This window comes from Thunnus albacares, chromosome 20 (genome assembly GCF_914725855.1).
Source record: "Thunnus albacares chromosome 20, fThuAlb1.1, whole genome shotgun sequence".
In the NCBI taxonomy this organism is placed as follows: Eukaryota; Metazoa; Chordata; class Actinopteri; order Scombriformes; family Scombridae; genus Thunnus; species Thunnus albacares.
Window position 1 is genome coordinate 25125447 of NC_058125.1, and position 14681 is coordinate 25140127.

Sequence of the window (14681 nt, forward strand, 5' to 3'; positions counted from 1 at the left end):
GTTTTTATTTAACGTGTTGATGTAATAACCGGTGGTTTGAGCTCAAACAGCCAAAAGGAACTAACAATAAGCACACGGTCGTACTAGTTGCACTGTTACATAAGGTAAAGTAATAGTGATACTGCTGGAAAATGGGTAAAATTCTCTACAGCAAAGACAAAAACAGTTAAGTTTGATAAACAACCAGCTGTATTTCTTAATTCTTTCAGCTCTGTTTAGTTTGGATCGATTGGATTGGAGCAAAATGTACAAATATTCAAATGATGAGAAACAAACCAAACACTTGTAGCATCTCCCTCCAAAATATGACATTCATTATGAATATTCATGCAAAGAAGACATCAAATTTATCAGATTTTGAAAACCACATTTTAAGACCCTCTCAGTATTACTTTACAATTCATGTATCATAGTTACACTAACAGAATTTTCCGTTAAATCCTTTAATGTGTGGATCTGTCGCCCAGCAAAGAAATATCAGATATTAAAGAGGACAAACAAAAAAATACAACAAATGTCATTTTTAACAAACATTGGCAAACCCATAGATAGTGTGGACTATAAGATAACATATTGGCTAGCGCATTGTCATTAGCTCAGTAGCAGAAGTGCTAGCTTGGCTACCCATATCAGTCATGTGATCTTCTCCTTGCAGGTCATTGTTGTCTGTCAAGAGTTTCCCACAAGTGCTAGCTTAAAATATTTGACACAACTGTTCTTTTCCATTTCCATAGTAACATTTTTTGGTGAGCTAATATTTAAGAAAATTGCTTATTTGTTTTCTTGCTGGAAGTTAGAAGAAGATGGATACCAGGTTCATGTCTGTGCAGAGTACAGAGATGGTTAGCCTAGCTTAGCATCCAATTTGGAGCAGGGGAAAACAGCTTGCTGACTCTCCAAAGTAAAAAAAAAAAAAAAAATCACCTACTTACATCTTGTATCTCATTTTTTGTAATCCTATTTGTTTTTAACACAAGGAAACTTTGGGAATCTCTCGTTGAGGTTGGGTTCAGCTAAGATACGCATCTGCTTTCCTCTCCAAAGTTCATCTTTCAACCAACAGCTAATGTTTTCAGTGGTGCACTTAGGCTTTGCTCCCTGTCAATGAAAACAGACAAGCCATTTAACAACCCAAAACAGACTTTTTTACAGCTGGTGCTGTACGTGAAACTGAAATTAAAGCACCACAAGGTCTAACTTGAATGTATCACACAATCTTCCTCAGTGGGTGGAGTTGCCCACTTGTCATGGAATTGTAGAAGTTAGAATATCCATTTTTCTGAGCACTAGAAATTTTCATCTGACAATAGTTACACATATCCCCTATTTTTACATTAATTTGTTGAATTACCGTTAGTTTTCCGTCTACTTAGATGGAGAACTTGTTTCCATACAGCCAATTAAATCACTTTATTTTAAATCATATATTCTATCATAGGCAGAGCAGAAGGTCACACTGAGCCTGATAGCATCCTGCTACACAACGCAAGAGCCACACAACCCACGTTAGCTTTCCTGCTAAAGTGTCCTTCTTATGTGACTTACAAACATGAACACACGTCTTGTCCTGCAAATTAGCTTGTTGAACGAGCCACTGAACAAACATTCACTGGGGAAAAGTGCACCGCTAACATCAACTTGCAGCTTAATTAGCTGGTAAGCTGCAGCACATTAAACAGCATGTAAATTTACCTGCAAATATCACTTCAGTCAGTTTAAATGCTGGTGTGGTTCTTACTTTTCAGTCACACCGCTGACAACACAATGTCTGTCTGTGGCCTGTAAGATACAGCGCAGATTTATTTACTAATTCTTCCAGGTCAACCTGACACCTGTATTTCCCTCCTGTCATTTATTTAGACCTTTTTTCTTCCTTTTAATAACAAAAAACAACTGATAATAAGAAAAAAAAATTGATATAACTTTGAACTGCAAAAAGGGGTCACCAAAGTTATTACTCCCGGGGGGGGGGGGGACATGAATGTTTGAGCCATATTTAATGATTACACATCCAACAGTTGTTCAAATATTTCACTCAAAACCTTAAATGTCAACCTCATGGTGGAGCTTGAGGATGCATCGTGTGGGAACCATAAATGTCTGTACAGAATTGTGTCCGATATTTGTTGAGATTTGAGATATTTCAGTTTGGAAACCATTGTAGTGGACCATCCCTAAAAATGTCACCACAGACAAATAACCTTCATGAAAGATTTGTGATCACATACAGTATGTGTATCACAATAAATAGAGAAGAAATTTAACTCCAGCACAACCCCGGCAGCCAAACTCTGTTCACAAGGAGACCGAGAAAACAAGTTGAGAAAGAACTCCCATCATCATCCCTCAAACATCTTGTTCTCTGCTCTGTAACTATGGCGTGTCCTCCCTCTGTGCCATGTTCCACAGCAACGTATGCAACACACATGCAACACGACAAGCATGACACAATTTGCTGGACTCTATATGTGTGTGTGTTTGTGTGTGTGGGCCAAGAGGAGTGAGGGCGTTATGCAACACTTGACACAGTTAACACAGTAAAATAAGTGATGCGTGCTCAGCGCAGGTTCATTCAGGAGGTCGGATGATGTAAGCCAAAGTCATGAGATAAATGTGTTTCTATTACTGCACTGGGTATTAAGATTTCAGCATGTCAAAGATAAAATAGCTATTAATTTTTTTTAGCATTCAAAAATGACAGTTCCAGAGTGTTTTACAGTGTGCTGGTTGACTCAGGGGAAATGTAGTTGAACACTAACAAATGTAATTACAAGTTTTTCTTGGTGACAAATGACAACTTGCCCTGAACGTATTTCTAGTTCAGCAGTCGTGTGTCCATATTCCAAGGTAAATGTTATTTCTGCTGTTGGTACGCATTAAATGACATAGCTGGAGATTTTCTGTATTTTTCTTCTTGTCAACAAACCAAACCAGCAGTAAAGTCAGTATTGTGTGTGTATCCGGAGCCCGATAGATCTTATTCCTCTGTGCCGTAGACCTCCATTGTTGTCCAAAAACTATTAAAAAGACATCAGTCACACAGCTGCTCTGGGTGACAAGTTACTTTGTTATGAAGAATTTGGTCACGTTAGTTTGTTTAGAAACAGCTGCAAAGACTTCAGTTCTCCAGAGAGTAGTTCTGTGTAAGCAGAAGACCATGTGTGGTTCTGTTGACAGCTTCGCTAGCTTGTTATGCTACATATCACGACCTCTTGAGTTTGTGCTAAAGTTCTTTGAGAAATTTACAATGTAGTACAAGTCAAGAGGTCGTGATATGCAGCACAACAAGCTAGCAAGGCTGTAAATGCAACCGCATTCACGCACATGCTCACACAGAACTACTCTCCTGAGACTGAAAACATGGCCGCTGTTATTAGTCTTTGGAGCCGTTTCTAAACATGACAGAACTCTTCATAATGAGGAACATGTCACCCAGAGCAGTAGCGTGGCTCACTGATGTGTTTTTAATAGGAATAAGATACATCAGGCTTTGGATAAACACACGATACTTGTTAGTAGATCAGTTCGGTTTGGCTCCAAACAACAATGCAGTCCAAAACATCGCCATTTCCCATAGCAGTCCCTCAAATGACTCATTTGTACACTCAGTTCAGTAACTCGCACAGTCCGAGTACCAAATTGGTTTGTAGATTGTTTTGTCAACTGCAAGAAAGAACTTCCAGTGTCAACTTTTACACCGGCATGGTCGAAAAGTCCAACTCCATCTGCTGAGGAAGATCGGGTGATACGATTGAAAGCTCCAGAACAGACAGTGAGTGGACGTTCTAGTGGGACTAACAATTATTTTTACTCTTGAATTAATATGTTCCCTTAAATCATTGTGTCCCCAAGATTTAGATTTAGAGGGTCGAGCTGGTTCATTATTTAAACATGAACTGCAGCTTTACATCACTAAATACCTCCCTGAATGCAGACAGATTGACCAGCAGAGAGTTTTCCTTTCATTTCGACTCCAGTGGGACCAGTTGTGAAAGGAAGCAGTGAGTTTGTCCTGATTATCGGAGCAGATTTTCTCCCAGAACTCTCCTCTGCTGACTCAGTGTCTGTCCACCACATGCCTAACAAAACATCCGTACATCGTTTTATAATTTGGTGTCCTCCCTGCGTAGCCTCTGACCCATTTCATTTCTGATGACTCGGCTCACAGCTGTTAGTTGGTTCGGCGTTCAGCGCATTGGCATCTGCCCTCCCCTCTGCTTCATTGTATGTGTTTTAGGAAATAGGCCATTGATACAGCAGGATTCACTTTACATGTCTCCTGTACTGTTCGCACTGCTGAGGTTGACTTTCGGTGACCTTGATGGTCCATTTCTGACCCATTTATGAGTCAGTGTTACTGGAAGACCTGGCAGGAAACATTGTCCAAGTTGATTGTACCTTTCGGGAAAATTTTGAGCAACATTTTCCTCTAACTGCCGTTTTTGTCCACATTAAGTATCCATAAATCAGCATTGTCAGCTCTTAAAAGTATTTTCTGACTCATATGTTTTGACTGCAGAGCCTGAGCCCAACCAAAGATACCAACCCCAACGCCAAACCGTTCTGCTCGCGACAGTTGCCAAATTTGCTCACAGTATTTCCGTTAAATGCTTTTAAAACATTGAAAAAGACTTTTTGCATAACATTTGTGTTTTTCTTTGCAATCCCACATCGTCCATTTGTCTGTGCCTCAACCTCTAATGCGCCTCGGTGTCCAACAGCTTCCTAATTTGGGAATTGGGCCTCCGATTCTTCCACTTAGTGCCTTATTCAACATAGAGCTCATAAGATGGTTCATTAACCCTCCAACTTCCTCCCATTTCCCCCCCAAAAAAGAAAACATTCATCTGTATAAATATATTTTAATTTGCTATTTCTGTCATTACAGTTATTAAAACCATCAACATCACAGGCCAAAACAAGTCATTTTAACAGTTTACATTGGCAGATAAGCTTTATGTTACAGACATGTACATTATTTAAACATTACAGTGCCATATTAAAAACACAGCAGTTTCTCCTTGTATTTCACACTCCTGGAACACAAGTGTGTGTGTTCATTCTGACATTTTGAGCCACACAGTTGAGGCCTGATTAACCAAAACACCAGATCAATGCAGTTACAGTACTTAGTGTGAATAAAAATAACTGTTAGTCAAGATACAACTGCAGGATCATCTGGATGTGGAGACCCGGGAGTGTTTTACAGTTTCTATGTAATTCTTCTGGTGTTGCATTTAATTATTATTATTATTATTAAGTTAAAACATGCCAATAAACAGGATAAGATCACATCACACTAATCATTTAAAGCTCTTTTTTTTATGTTTCTCAGTGCCTCGGCTGTAATTGAGTGCTCATGTTAAACCTGTTTTTCAAAACAGTGCGGTTTTAAATGGCCTTTTTACTGTTTCTGGGTACTTTTCATGTGGTCCATCTTTTTTCTCAGAATGCAGTTCAGCCACAGGACATGTTGTCTTTTTATATAAGAGAAATAAAAAAAATCTGATTTGCGGTCTTGGATTTCTCTCATAGTTTCTTTCGGTGAAACTATAACAGCGTGTTCTCGAGTTGACGATACAGAGGCCCTACATCCATGTGACATTCGCTTCAACAAAATGCCACATTCGTTTGCTGTTTTCCCAGAGATAAAAAAAAAAACAGAAACCGTTAACAGAGGCTGAATCTTTGACAGATGGGAGAACTCAAGCGTTGGTGATGGTTTGAGACACTTATAAATTTAAAACTATTTAATGTTTTAGCAGATGTCCACATCTCTCAGTTCTGCTTTCTTTTTTTTCCTTTGCTGTGTTTCTGTTAGTGTCTGCGTCTGTTCAGCATCCACCCCGACTTTGAGGTCTAGTTTGAGGAGGATCAGGAGCAGTAAAGCCTTCAGGTTACATTAATGGTTTAGAGCTTCTGCTGAACTCAGTGCGTAGCCGGCGTCGGCGCGGCCTGCTCCGCCAGCCCGGTGGTGGGTGCAGATCCCCCCGCTGAGCTGCTCACGGCTCCCTGGTTGAGGGCGACCAGCGGCAGGGCGCTCAGCAGGGCCTTCTCCAACTTCTGCTCCAGAGCGTCCAGGCGACGGTCCACATGCTCCTTCAGCCTCTTCTCCATCTCCTCCAGACGGCGTTCCATGGCTGCGTCCAACTCCCTGAAAGAGTAAAGCGGAGGATAATAATCGTCTTGAAGAGTGACTGACTTTTCTTTCTAAAAAACAGCCACACTGAGAAAAAAAAAAACTTTCTATTCAGTCTTTTCTCTGCGTGCGTGACCTCAGTGGGAACTTAACCCCCAAATCCCTGCAGTGTTAGCTCTTTGTTTTGCCAGCTGAGGTAAAAGTACAAAGTCAGACATCAAAGATCTTTCTAGAAAGCTTCTGTAAAAGGACAGGCCGACTCTTCTATCGCCTTTATGTAATAATATATTACATTTTAAATATCAAAACGGCAGAAATCATAAATTCAAATACGTAGAAATCAAGTTGAAATAAACATTAAAAAAGTGTGAGAAAAAAGCTTTCTTATCCCCGTTTTTTTTTTTTTTTATTATCATTTCATGTGAAGACTGACTGTGTTTTTATCACAGTTGGCCTTCTCACAGGTACTGGGATTAAAGATTTTTTCCTTTTGTAACACCAGCAGCTACAAAGCATTTATAGTGTTTCCCTCTTGGACATTAAATTTAAAGACTCAACCTGTCATCGCTGTTTCTTCCTCTTAAGCATCACCAGCACACTAACATTACAGCCGCTAATAAAAAAAAATGACCCGATCAAGCGAAAACCTTTACATGATCTAAATGAACCAGTTTGATACTCGCAGTAAAACTGAACAGGAATATTTGTTGCTGCGTGTCGTGAGCAGGACGTGTTGATACTAGTTGAGACTTAAATGTAATAATAAGAGTATTATGTGAACTGAAAGGCCTATTTAGATCTTAGGGAAGAAGGGATGAAAGCGAGCTGTGACTTGATTCTTGAACATGAAGCCACATCAGACGACAAAAACCTCAAAAATAAACACCGACACTAAATCTAAACAGAGTCAGAGTCCACCATCGTCTTCTTCCCGACCTCAGAATCCCGCTGCGTCCATCTGACTCAAACACACATTTCCTTCTGTGTGAAACTTTTGGTTCGTTTCATCCGAACCACATGTAGGAAAATTACAAAACTGAGATGCTTTGCACAACATTTCCTCTTTTTTTTTTCCAGCTGTGTCTCTGAATTTCGGGGGGGTTTTTTCTCAGCAGATTCCAACAGCGTTAATGTTTACCCTCAAGGATCTTGAAGCATCTTCAAACCACCTTTTCTGTTGTTTCTCCCCGAGCCGATCCTACTGAGCTGGCAACTCCAGTAAAAGCATAAAAGTGGAAATCACCCTGTTATTAAAACAGCAGTTGGCTTTCTACCTTGGATGTCTTTTTTTCCTATTTTGTTGTTATGCAACTTGTCAGGATTTTGGTAAAATGTCAGATTTTTAGTATCAGAGCCTCAGCATGAAAAGTTCAGGAGAAATCTATTGTAGAAACACACACATGCACAGGAGCAGAATATCACAATGCAGTGCAGCTGCCTCAACATCCCAGAATGCAATGCATGTACAATAGATATACACACACAGGGACGGCAGTGGGCGCTGCTAGTCGTTGTATCCATGTGTCAACGTGGCCGCAATATTGGAACTGACAGTACCAGTATGTTGTGGGAGGAGGTCTGTCGGCTCTTCATGAAATGCTAAACATTGATTAAAAAATGATGGTTTTCATACAAAAACACTTACATTTAATACAAAGTAGCTAAGTTGATATCACTGGAATAAATCAAAGTTCCTTTTTTTTTCCATTTTCTTATTGCATCATCATACAACTACTCTTATTTTTTAACATACAGATTAAAGAGACTCAATATGTTTTTGTTTTTTTTTTTAAATTGTATATTTGACAGTCCTCTTTTTCATATTCATATTTTCACACACTCACACTCTCTACTGACGTTCCTCTCACTCTTTACAAAGCTGATGTGTAAAGTGTAAAATGAACATGATGCATGTTTGTGTGAGAGACAGATGAAGAGCTTTCTCTGCATTTCTCTCGGTAGCAAATCAAAACATTAAAGTCTGACAGATCCCCCGCTCCAACATGGCGGCATATTGTACAGCATTCGAAAAGCGTTCTGGGAGTTGTAGGATACGAGACAGTAAAAAAGAGGTAGGTTGCAGTTCACAAGAAAAACCAACTAAAAAAGTATAACTCTAAACATAAAACACTCCAGTAACAACTCTTTAACATCAGTTTAAAGATACTTTTTTCTCTGTTTTCTAGGATGTAATTTTCACTTTTAAGTCAGATATTTCGTCCTGTGGTAAGAGCAGTGACGTGTGGTGGTGCAGACGTACCGCTGAGCTGCCGTCCTCTCCTCGATGTGGAGTCAGACTCAGCTGACGTTCCCTCTGTGCATCTCTCCTCTTGACAAAGAGCCTCATTTATCAAAACGGCGGTTTTGGCGCCGACTCACGGAGACATTTTTTCAATCGCGGAGAGAAACAAATGTCAGCTGTAGATTAAGTCAGCTGATACCGTCTCTCTGCATCGGTGTCGGCCGGAAGATTTCATTTATCAAAATGATCGGTTCTGGTGGAGTTTGCCAATGTTTTAATGGTTCACACGAGCGAACAACGATGTTGATGAATGAACTCTCTTGTCTCCGTTCCAGCCTCCTCGCTGGACTGTTAACAACCAAAACCCCCATAATCCCTCTATAGCTGAGTGAATACTGTACCGTGAAGCAGTAGGAAGTGTTTGGGGCGTCCGCGGACCTTCAGCAAAAATGTCTCTTGCTGCAACATCAGACAACCACAACTATTGTTCTATCGAATCAATGAGTCTCTGTTTCATCCACGCGCTCTGTTCCTCAACAACGTGACCCTGAGACAATAATGTGGCAGCAAAAACAATGTTTAAAAATGCTCACAGTTTCTGCTACAGTACTTTATATTTAATTAGGACTTAACAAGCTCAAAAACGAGCCCAAATATTCAGTTTAACCATGTATGCAGGGACATTAAATCTACACAGTAAGTATTTTTTTTTTTGAAGGAAAGACATCAGACCGTGTTTATCAGGAGAATTTGTTGCTCTTGCATCAAGTTCATCAGCTGTACAACAAGTATTCTCACTGTGTGGCTGCAGGTCTGTTTAACTGCTGCAACTTATAATTATTCAATTATTTTCAGCATCGATTAATCTCCAGATTATTTTCTTGCTTAAATTGAGAAGTTGTTTGGTCTAAAATGTCAGAAAAAATGTTGATCACTGTTGTCTCCCCAAGATTAAATAAACCAGAATATATATCGCATGACTGGAGGCGACTCTGTACTAGCGAGGCAGTGAAAGAGCAAAGATCTTGGCTATTTTTATGTTTTCGTTGGTTTCATTTGGAGGATACTGCCGGCTAAAGCAACAATTTGAAGTTTAGTTCAGTGTCGTAAAAGAGGAATTAAGATCAAAACGAGACGGGACAAAGTAATAATCTTTTTCTCTTCTCGCTTAATAATTCACCATTTAAACCCCTAAACAGATAATTTAGGGATTTAAATAACACTATATCCATTAATAGTGACACTAATAATAATATCTTTATTATTTAGTGCTAGTATCAATTAAATATACTTTAGCATAGAAGTAATAGTATTTGTATAAATGATTTAAATCTTCCATGTTTCAGTTTAGAGTTTGTCTGCAGTAGCGTCTTTCTGACACAAGGTGGAGCCACTGATAACAAATAAACAGCATGAAGCTACTTGTTGATGTAGAGTGATGGGATCAGAAGTTAAACACGCATACGAGCTGTCGGAGTGATTTCATCGACCAGAAGAATCGACTGAATTTGGGTTATAATTTCTCCGAGCAGCTGGTGGCGAGTCGTTATCGACACAAACAAAAACCTTCATCTGTGACACACACTGAACTCAACTCACCACGAGCCATTTCTCAGCGTTTTCTCCTTCTCTGCTGCCGCTGCGGCGTCATCCAGCCTCAGCTGCGTCACCTGACCGCAGACGCTCTGGAGCATGGGCAGAAGCTCGGGGCCGTGTGCGCTCAACGCCTGGCTGTGTCCCTGCCCGTTAAGGAAGTGTGACATCATCTCTGCCAGCTGGGCGTGGCTCACCGGGCCTCCGCTCTCACCGCCCGCTACAGACGGGAGACATTTGGTATTATTCTGGTTATTTGTTACCCTGGAGGACAACGAAGATTTGAACTTTCTATGGTGCATGACTCAGCTTTTTATTCTAATGGCGAAATATCAGATTTATTAATGCCAGTTTTGGAAAAGTAAGCGAGTGTAACTGGTCAGCAGATGAGAATTTGTGAATATCAAAAGTTTAAAAAGTCTCCTCAAATGACCTTCATATGACGGCAAGATGGATAATAACAATCTGCAGGAGACACTTGTGGTTCATATAAAATCTGTTTTCAAAATTCAGGTCAGTCACAAAAAATTTAGACTCAGAGTTGCCTAAAAAAAAGGACAACTTAGACATTTTTTTCTGATTAAATATCCGAAATACTGACACACGATTATCACAAATTGCAAGTTCTCTTATTACATAATGTTAAAGACATTTCTCCTCCGTGTTGGGATTTTTCATGCGTCAGCGCAAATTCCTGGTTAAGTATTTTTTCCTGAATCTGCACCAATTTTTACCAATCCTTACTTGAGTTCCTGGCGTTGATGCTGGACATGGACATGTCTGAGGGGGAGGAAGACGAGGTAGAGCCGTTGGACGTCGCTCCGTTTTGAGCCGGTGAAACTGGAGGCTGCTGACACAGAAACACAAATCTCTGAAACGTTGTTGGCCTTTGTCAGTCTGCTTAATTGCTGTTAACTTTTATCATGTCAAAGGTAAAATGATCTGTCAGTGATTGTAACTGTGGATTGAAAGCATTTTTCGGTCCGTAGGATTCACAGTAAACCCTCAGAACCTACTGGTAAAATCAAAAGTGGATGATGCTAAAGTTAAAAAAAAAAACAGCCCAGATAATACTGCTACCCTGGAGTCTGCAGGCTCGTTCCTGAGAGCTGCTGGGGAGACGTTGGCTCCTCGAGCCAGGGCGGAAAAAGCTCCACCGCCCATCAGGAGAGGCAGGAGGCCGTCCAGAGAGCCCGTCTGGTTCTGAATAAGAAAGAGAAACACACACACCGATAGATGACATTCCTTATGCAGCTGCCTGTTAAGGTTCATCTCTGTTGTCGAGGTCAAACAACAGGATTTTTTTTTGTTTCTAATAAACATCAAGATTAGATTTGAAGATTCAATACTCATACTCCAGATGCCAAAAATCACGACGTTTGTTATAAAAATGATGATTACACTGCGTATGAGTGTTATTATTTTATCTAGATTGTGATGAATTGTTCCTGTCTTGTACTGCAACATCAGCAGACTCATCAGCTGAGGTTAAAGGAAGTTCAGCAGTATATTTGTAAAGAGGAAGATGTAGAAATTAAAATTCGTTGGAGACGGGATGAGACATGTCATCATTTTGTATTTCAACATACTCTAGATGCCAAAAAACATGACATTAATGAAGACAAACACTGAGTAAACATGCTCATGGTTGTTCCTCCTAAAAAGGTTGCTGTTCAGCAGGCAGACAGTATTAAAACAGTCCATGTTTCAAGTACTGAGAGTTCATTTTCAAAATGAACTGAAATGCCTGAAGATGGATGAACAATCTAAAACTTGATGGCACACTTTAGAAAACTAATCAAATACAAGGAAGTAGCAGTTTGTGGCATGTCATTGTTGTTGTAGTCACCCCCCATCACCTGCAGGGGGCGATAAAGCTCATAACGTGCAGCTCCTTTACTCCCTACCTTCTGCTGGAAGTGCACCATCTCCATGAGGTTCTGGGCTCCGGGCGAGAGGCTCGTCCCCATCTCGTCGACCAGACTCTGCACCTGCTGCATGTCGATGCCGGGGCAGCGGGCCGCGCAGGGCTGCAGCGGCTGAAGGCCCGCGAGTATTCGACACACCAAAACACTGCTTCTACCGGCCAGGGAGAGCAGCTGGGAGACGGAAGACAGAAGCAGCTGATTAAACTAAATGTAACTCTGATAGATGTCAAAAGCTAAGATATATGACAACAATACAACAGCTTTGTGCGAGGACTGAACCTGAATGCAGCTCACCTTCACTTCACAGGCTGAGGATGGATCCTCGAGGATCAGCTGTTTCCTGTAGAAAGGTCCTCTGTCTGCGCTGTGAGCAAAAAAAAAGATATGATATGAGAACAAAGATCCACGTCTTTATTCAAACTCAGGATGTTGCCAAACTCTACCCCTGGTTTGAGGTTTATACTCTCTTCTGGGGGCAGCGTGGTGGTGCGGTTTCTATGTGGAGTTTGCATGTTGACCCGGTGCCTGCAGTGGGTTTCCTCCCACAGATCAAAAACAAGCAGGTTAGGTTAACCGGTGACTCTAAAATGTGTGTGAATGTGAGTGTGACTGGTATTTCTCTATGTGTCAGCCTTATGATTGACTGGCAACCCGATGTCAGCTGGGATTGGCTCCAGCTAGTGGGCGGAAGATCTTTTGTTCAGTAGATACTTGAAATTTTCAAAAAGCTGCATTATCAGCTCTTTTCCTGTCCCCATGAACGCCATAGTAGCTTCTTTTTGCGGTATTTTCTTCTGTTAATTGTTTGAAATGAGTAATCATTGCACATATGTCAACCTGTATAATCCTAACTGGAGACGTCACAAGCTAATTTAGTGAAACCAGTCTAAGCTTAAGTGCCAAGTCGTGTCTAAAAAAGCATGAATGCCATCACTAAGTCCTGCTAAACTTCACAAAACAAATGAAGTAAAAGCTTGCAGAACATGCAGCCCAAGTGACGATGAGTGTTTGTGCGTATGTACCTGTCTGGCTGGACGCTGTTGTCCTTCTCGCCCCGTACCGTTCCACAGTATTCTCCGGTCTGACTGTACACTTCCATGGTTCGAGCCTCGCTGACGACCAGCAGGCGGCGGATGGCTGCGGGGGAGCCGGGTCTGCAGTGGAGCATCAGGACACAGGGAGACCCTTCCTCCGTCTGCTCCAACAGCACTGGGTCTCCTCTGAGAGAGAGAGAGAGAGAGATTAGTGTTAAAGGTGTCGGTCACTAACAGTAGATCTGTGATCAGCGCTTCCATGTAAAGCTTTACAAAAACTATCAACATACAGATTTGTCTCGTCTCCCTCCGGCTGACTGAGTTCCTCTCCATCATCGTCTTTGTTGCTGATGTTAACAGGGAGCAGAACGTCAGCCAGGTGACGTCCCGGAGAGTGACAGACCCAAGCAGCTCCGCTCTTCACAGAAATGTCCACCATGATGCTGCTGAGGGACGGTAACCTACAAGTTAGGACACAAGGTAGGAAACAATTTAGGAGAATGAATGAGAACAAGTTAGAAGAGAGATGAGGGCAGAAGACCAGGCTGAATGAAGATAAATAAAAGATAAGTTGAGGAAAATCCTACTACAGTATAAGTACATAAGTATTATGAGCTTGATGTAGTTAAAGTATTGCAGTAAAAGTACATAAGTATTATGAGCTTGATGTAGTTAAAGTATTGCAGTAAAAGTACATAAGTATTATGAGCTTGATGTAGTTAAAGTATTGCAGTAAAAGTACATAAGTATTATGAGCTTGATGTAGTTAAAGTATTGCAGTAAAAGTAGTGGTTTGGTCTCTCTGACTGATATATTATTATATATGACATCATTAGATTATTAATAGTGAAGCATCAGTGTTAGAGCAGCATGTTACTGTTGTAGCTGCTGGAGGTGGAGCTAGTTTACACTACTTTATATACAGTTAGCTAGTTTAGTCCAGTGGTTCCCAACCTAGGGGTCGGGCCCCTCCAAAGGGTCAGCAGATAAATCTGAGGGGTGGTGAGATGATTAATGGGAGAGGAAAGAAGAAAAAACAACAAGTTCTGATACACAAATCTGTTTTCAGTTTTTGGACTTTTTCTCTAATCTTTGATTTTTGCTGATATATTGGATCATTTGAACATTTATTGAAATGAAAGCATGTGAGAAGTTTAGAGGGAAAAATCACTATTTAATGGAGCTGTTAACATGTGAAATGTGACCCCGACTACACACTGCTTTTTATAAGACGTCAAAAGCCAAAAAGGTTGGAAACCACCGGTTTCATAGAAAGTACAATATTTCCCTCTGAAATGTAGTGGAGTGGAAGTATAAAGTAGCATCAAATGGAAATACTCAAGTAAAGCACAAGTACCTCAAAACTGTAACGTTACTTAATTACTTTCCAACACTCATGTATAGTGAATGAAGGAAAGCATTTGACAGCTGTATGACGTGGGGATGTTTTGACTAGTATTTCTTTATTTAGAGATGGATGAAGAATATTATATTTATCGTTAGACGTAAAACAACATGTATTTGCTACAACAGCAGTAACTGCAGCTTGCTAACATAACGTTGCTGTTCAGATTTAAATTACCTTCAAATCCCTTCGGCTGAAACCGTTATTTAGCTCGTCTTCCTCGGGTTTCTGAATTTCCGTCTTCGCATTGCTTCGGGCGTGTTTAATAAAACGATGTCTGAACTTGATTCGCGGCTATAAATGAAAATTAAACTGAATTTCAGACTCGATTTAGCCGCAG

General features: G+C 40.6%; 1 protein-coding gene across 2 annotated transcripts; it reads right to left on the reverse strand.

Annotated features, from left to right (window-relative positions):
• Positions 1-4846: 4846 nt before the first annotated feature.
• Positions 4847-14624, reverse strand: c20h10orf88 (chromosome 20 C10orf88 homolog). Of its 2 annotated transcripts, none has more exons than XM_044338334.1 (9): positions 14519-14624; positions 13227-13397; positions 12925-13122; positions 12197-12266; positions 11882-12073; positions 11055-11177; positions 10719-10821; positions 9981-10194; positions 4847-6154 (listed from the first exon to the last, which is right to left on the reverse strand). In XM_044338334.1, the coding sequence occupies exons 2-9, from the start codon at positions 13373-13375 to the stop codon at positions 5929-5931; spliced, it is 1275 nt and encodes a 424-aa protein (XP_044194269.1). In that variant the 5' UTR covers positions 13376-13397; positions 14519-14624; the 3' UTR covers positions 4847-5928. The 2 variants fall into 2 exon arrangements, with proteins under 2 accessions (XP_044194269.1, XP_044194268.1); XM_044338333.1 differs by having other exon boundaries at positions 10719-10824.
• Between the last annotated feature and the right edge of the window lie 57 nt (positions 14625-14681).

What these genes read in the sequence shown, in the direction of transcription:
- c20h10orf88 (XM_044338333.1), bottom strand. Translation starts at nt 13,375, where the DNA reads ATGGTGGACATTTCTGTGAAGAGCGGAGCTGCTTGGGTCTGTCACTCT. An exon ending in CCTCAGCCTGTGAAGTGAAG is followed by an intron (nt 12,074 to 12,196) that starts GTGAGCTGCATT and finishes TCCGTCTCCCAG; the next exon opens with CTGCTCTCCCTGGCCGGTAG. An exon ending in ACGAGCCTGCAGACTCCAGG is followed by an intron (nt 10,825 to 11,054) that starts GTAGCAGTATTA and finishes TTTCTGTGTCAG; the next exon opens with CAGCCTCCAGTTTCACCGGC.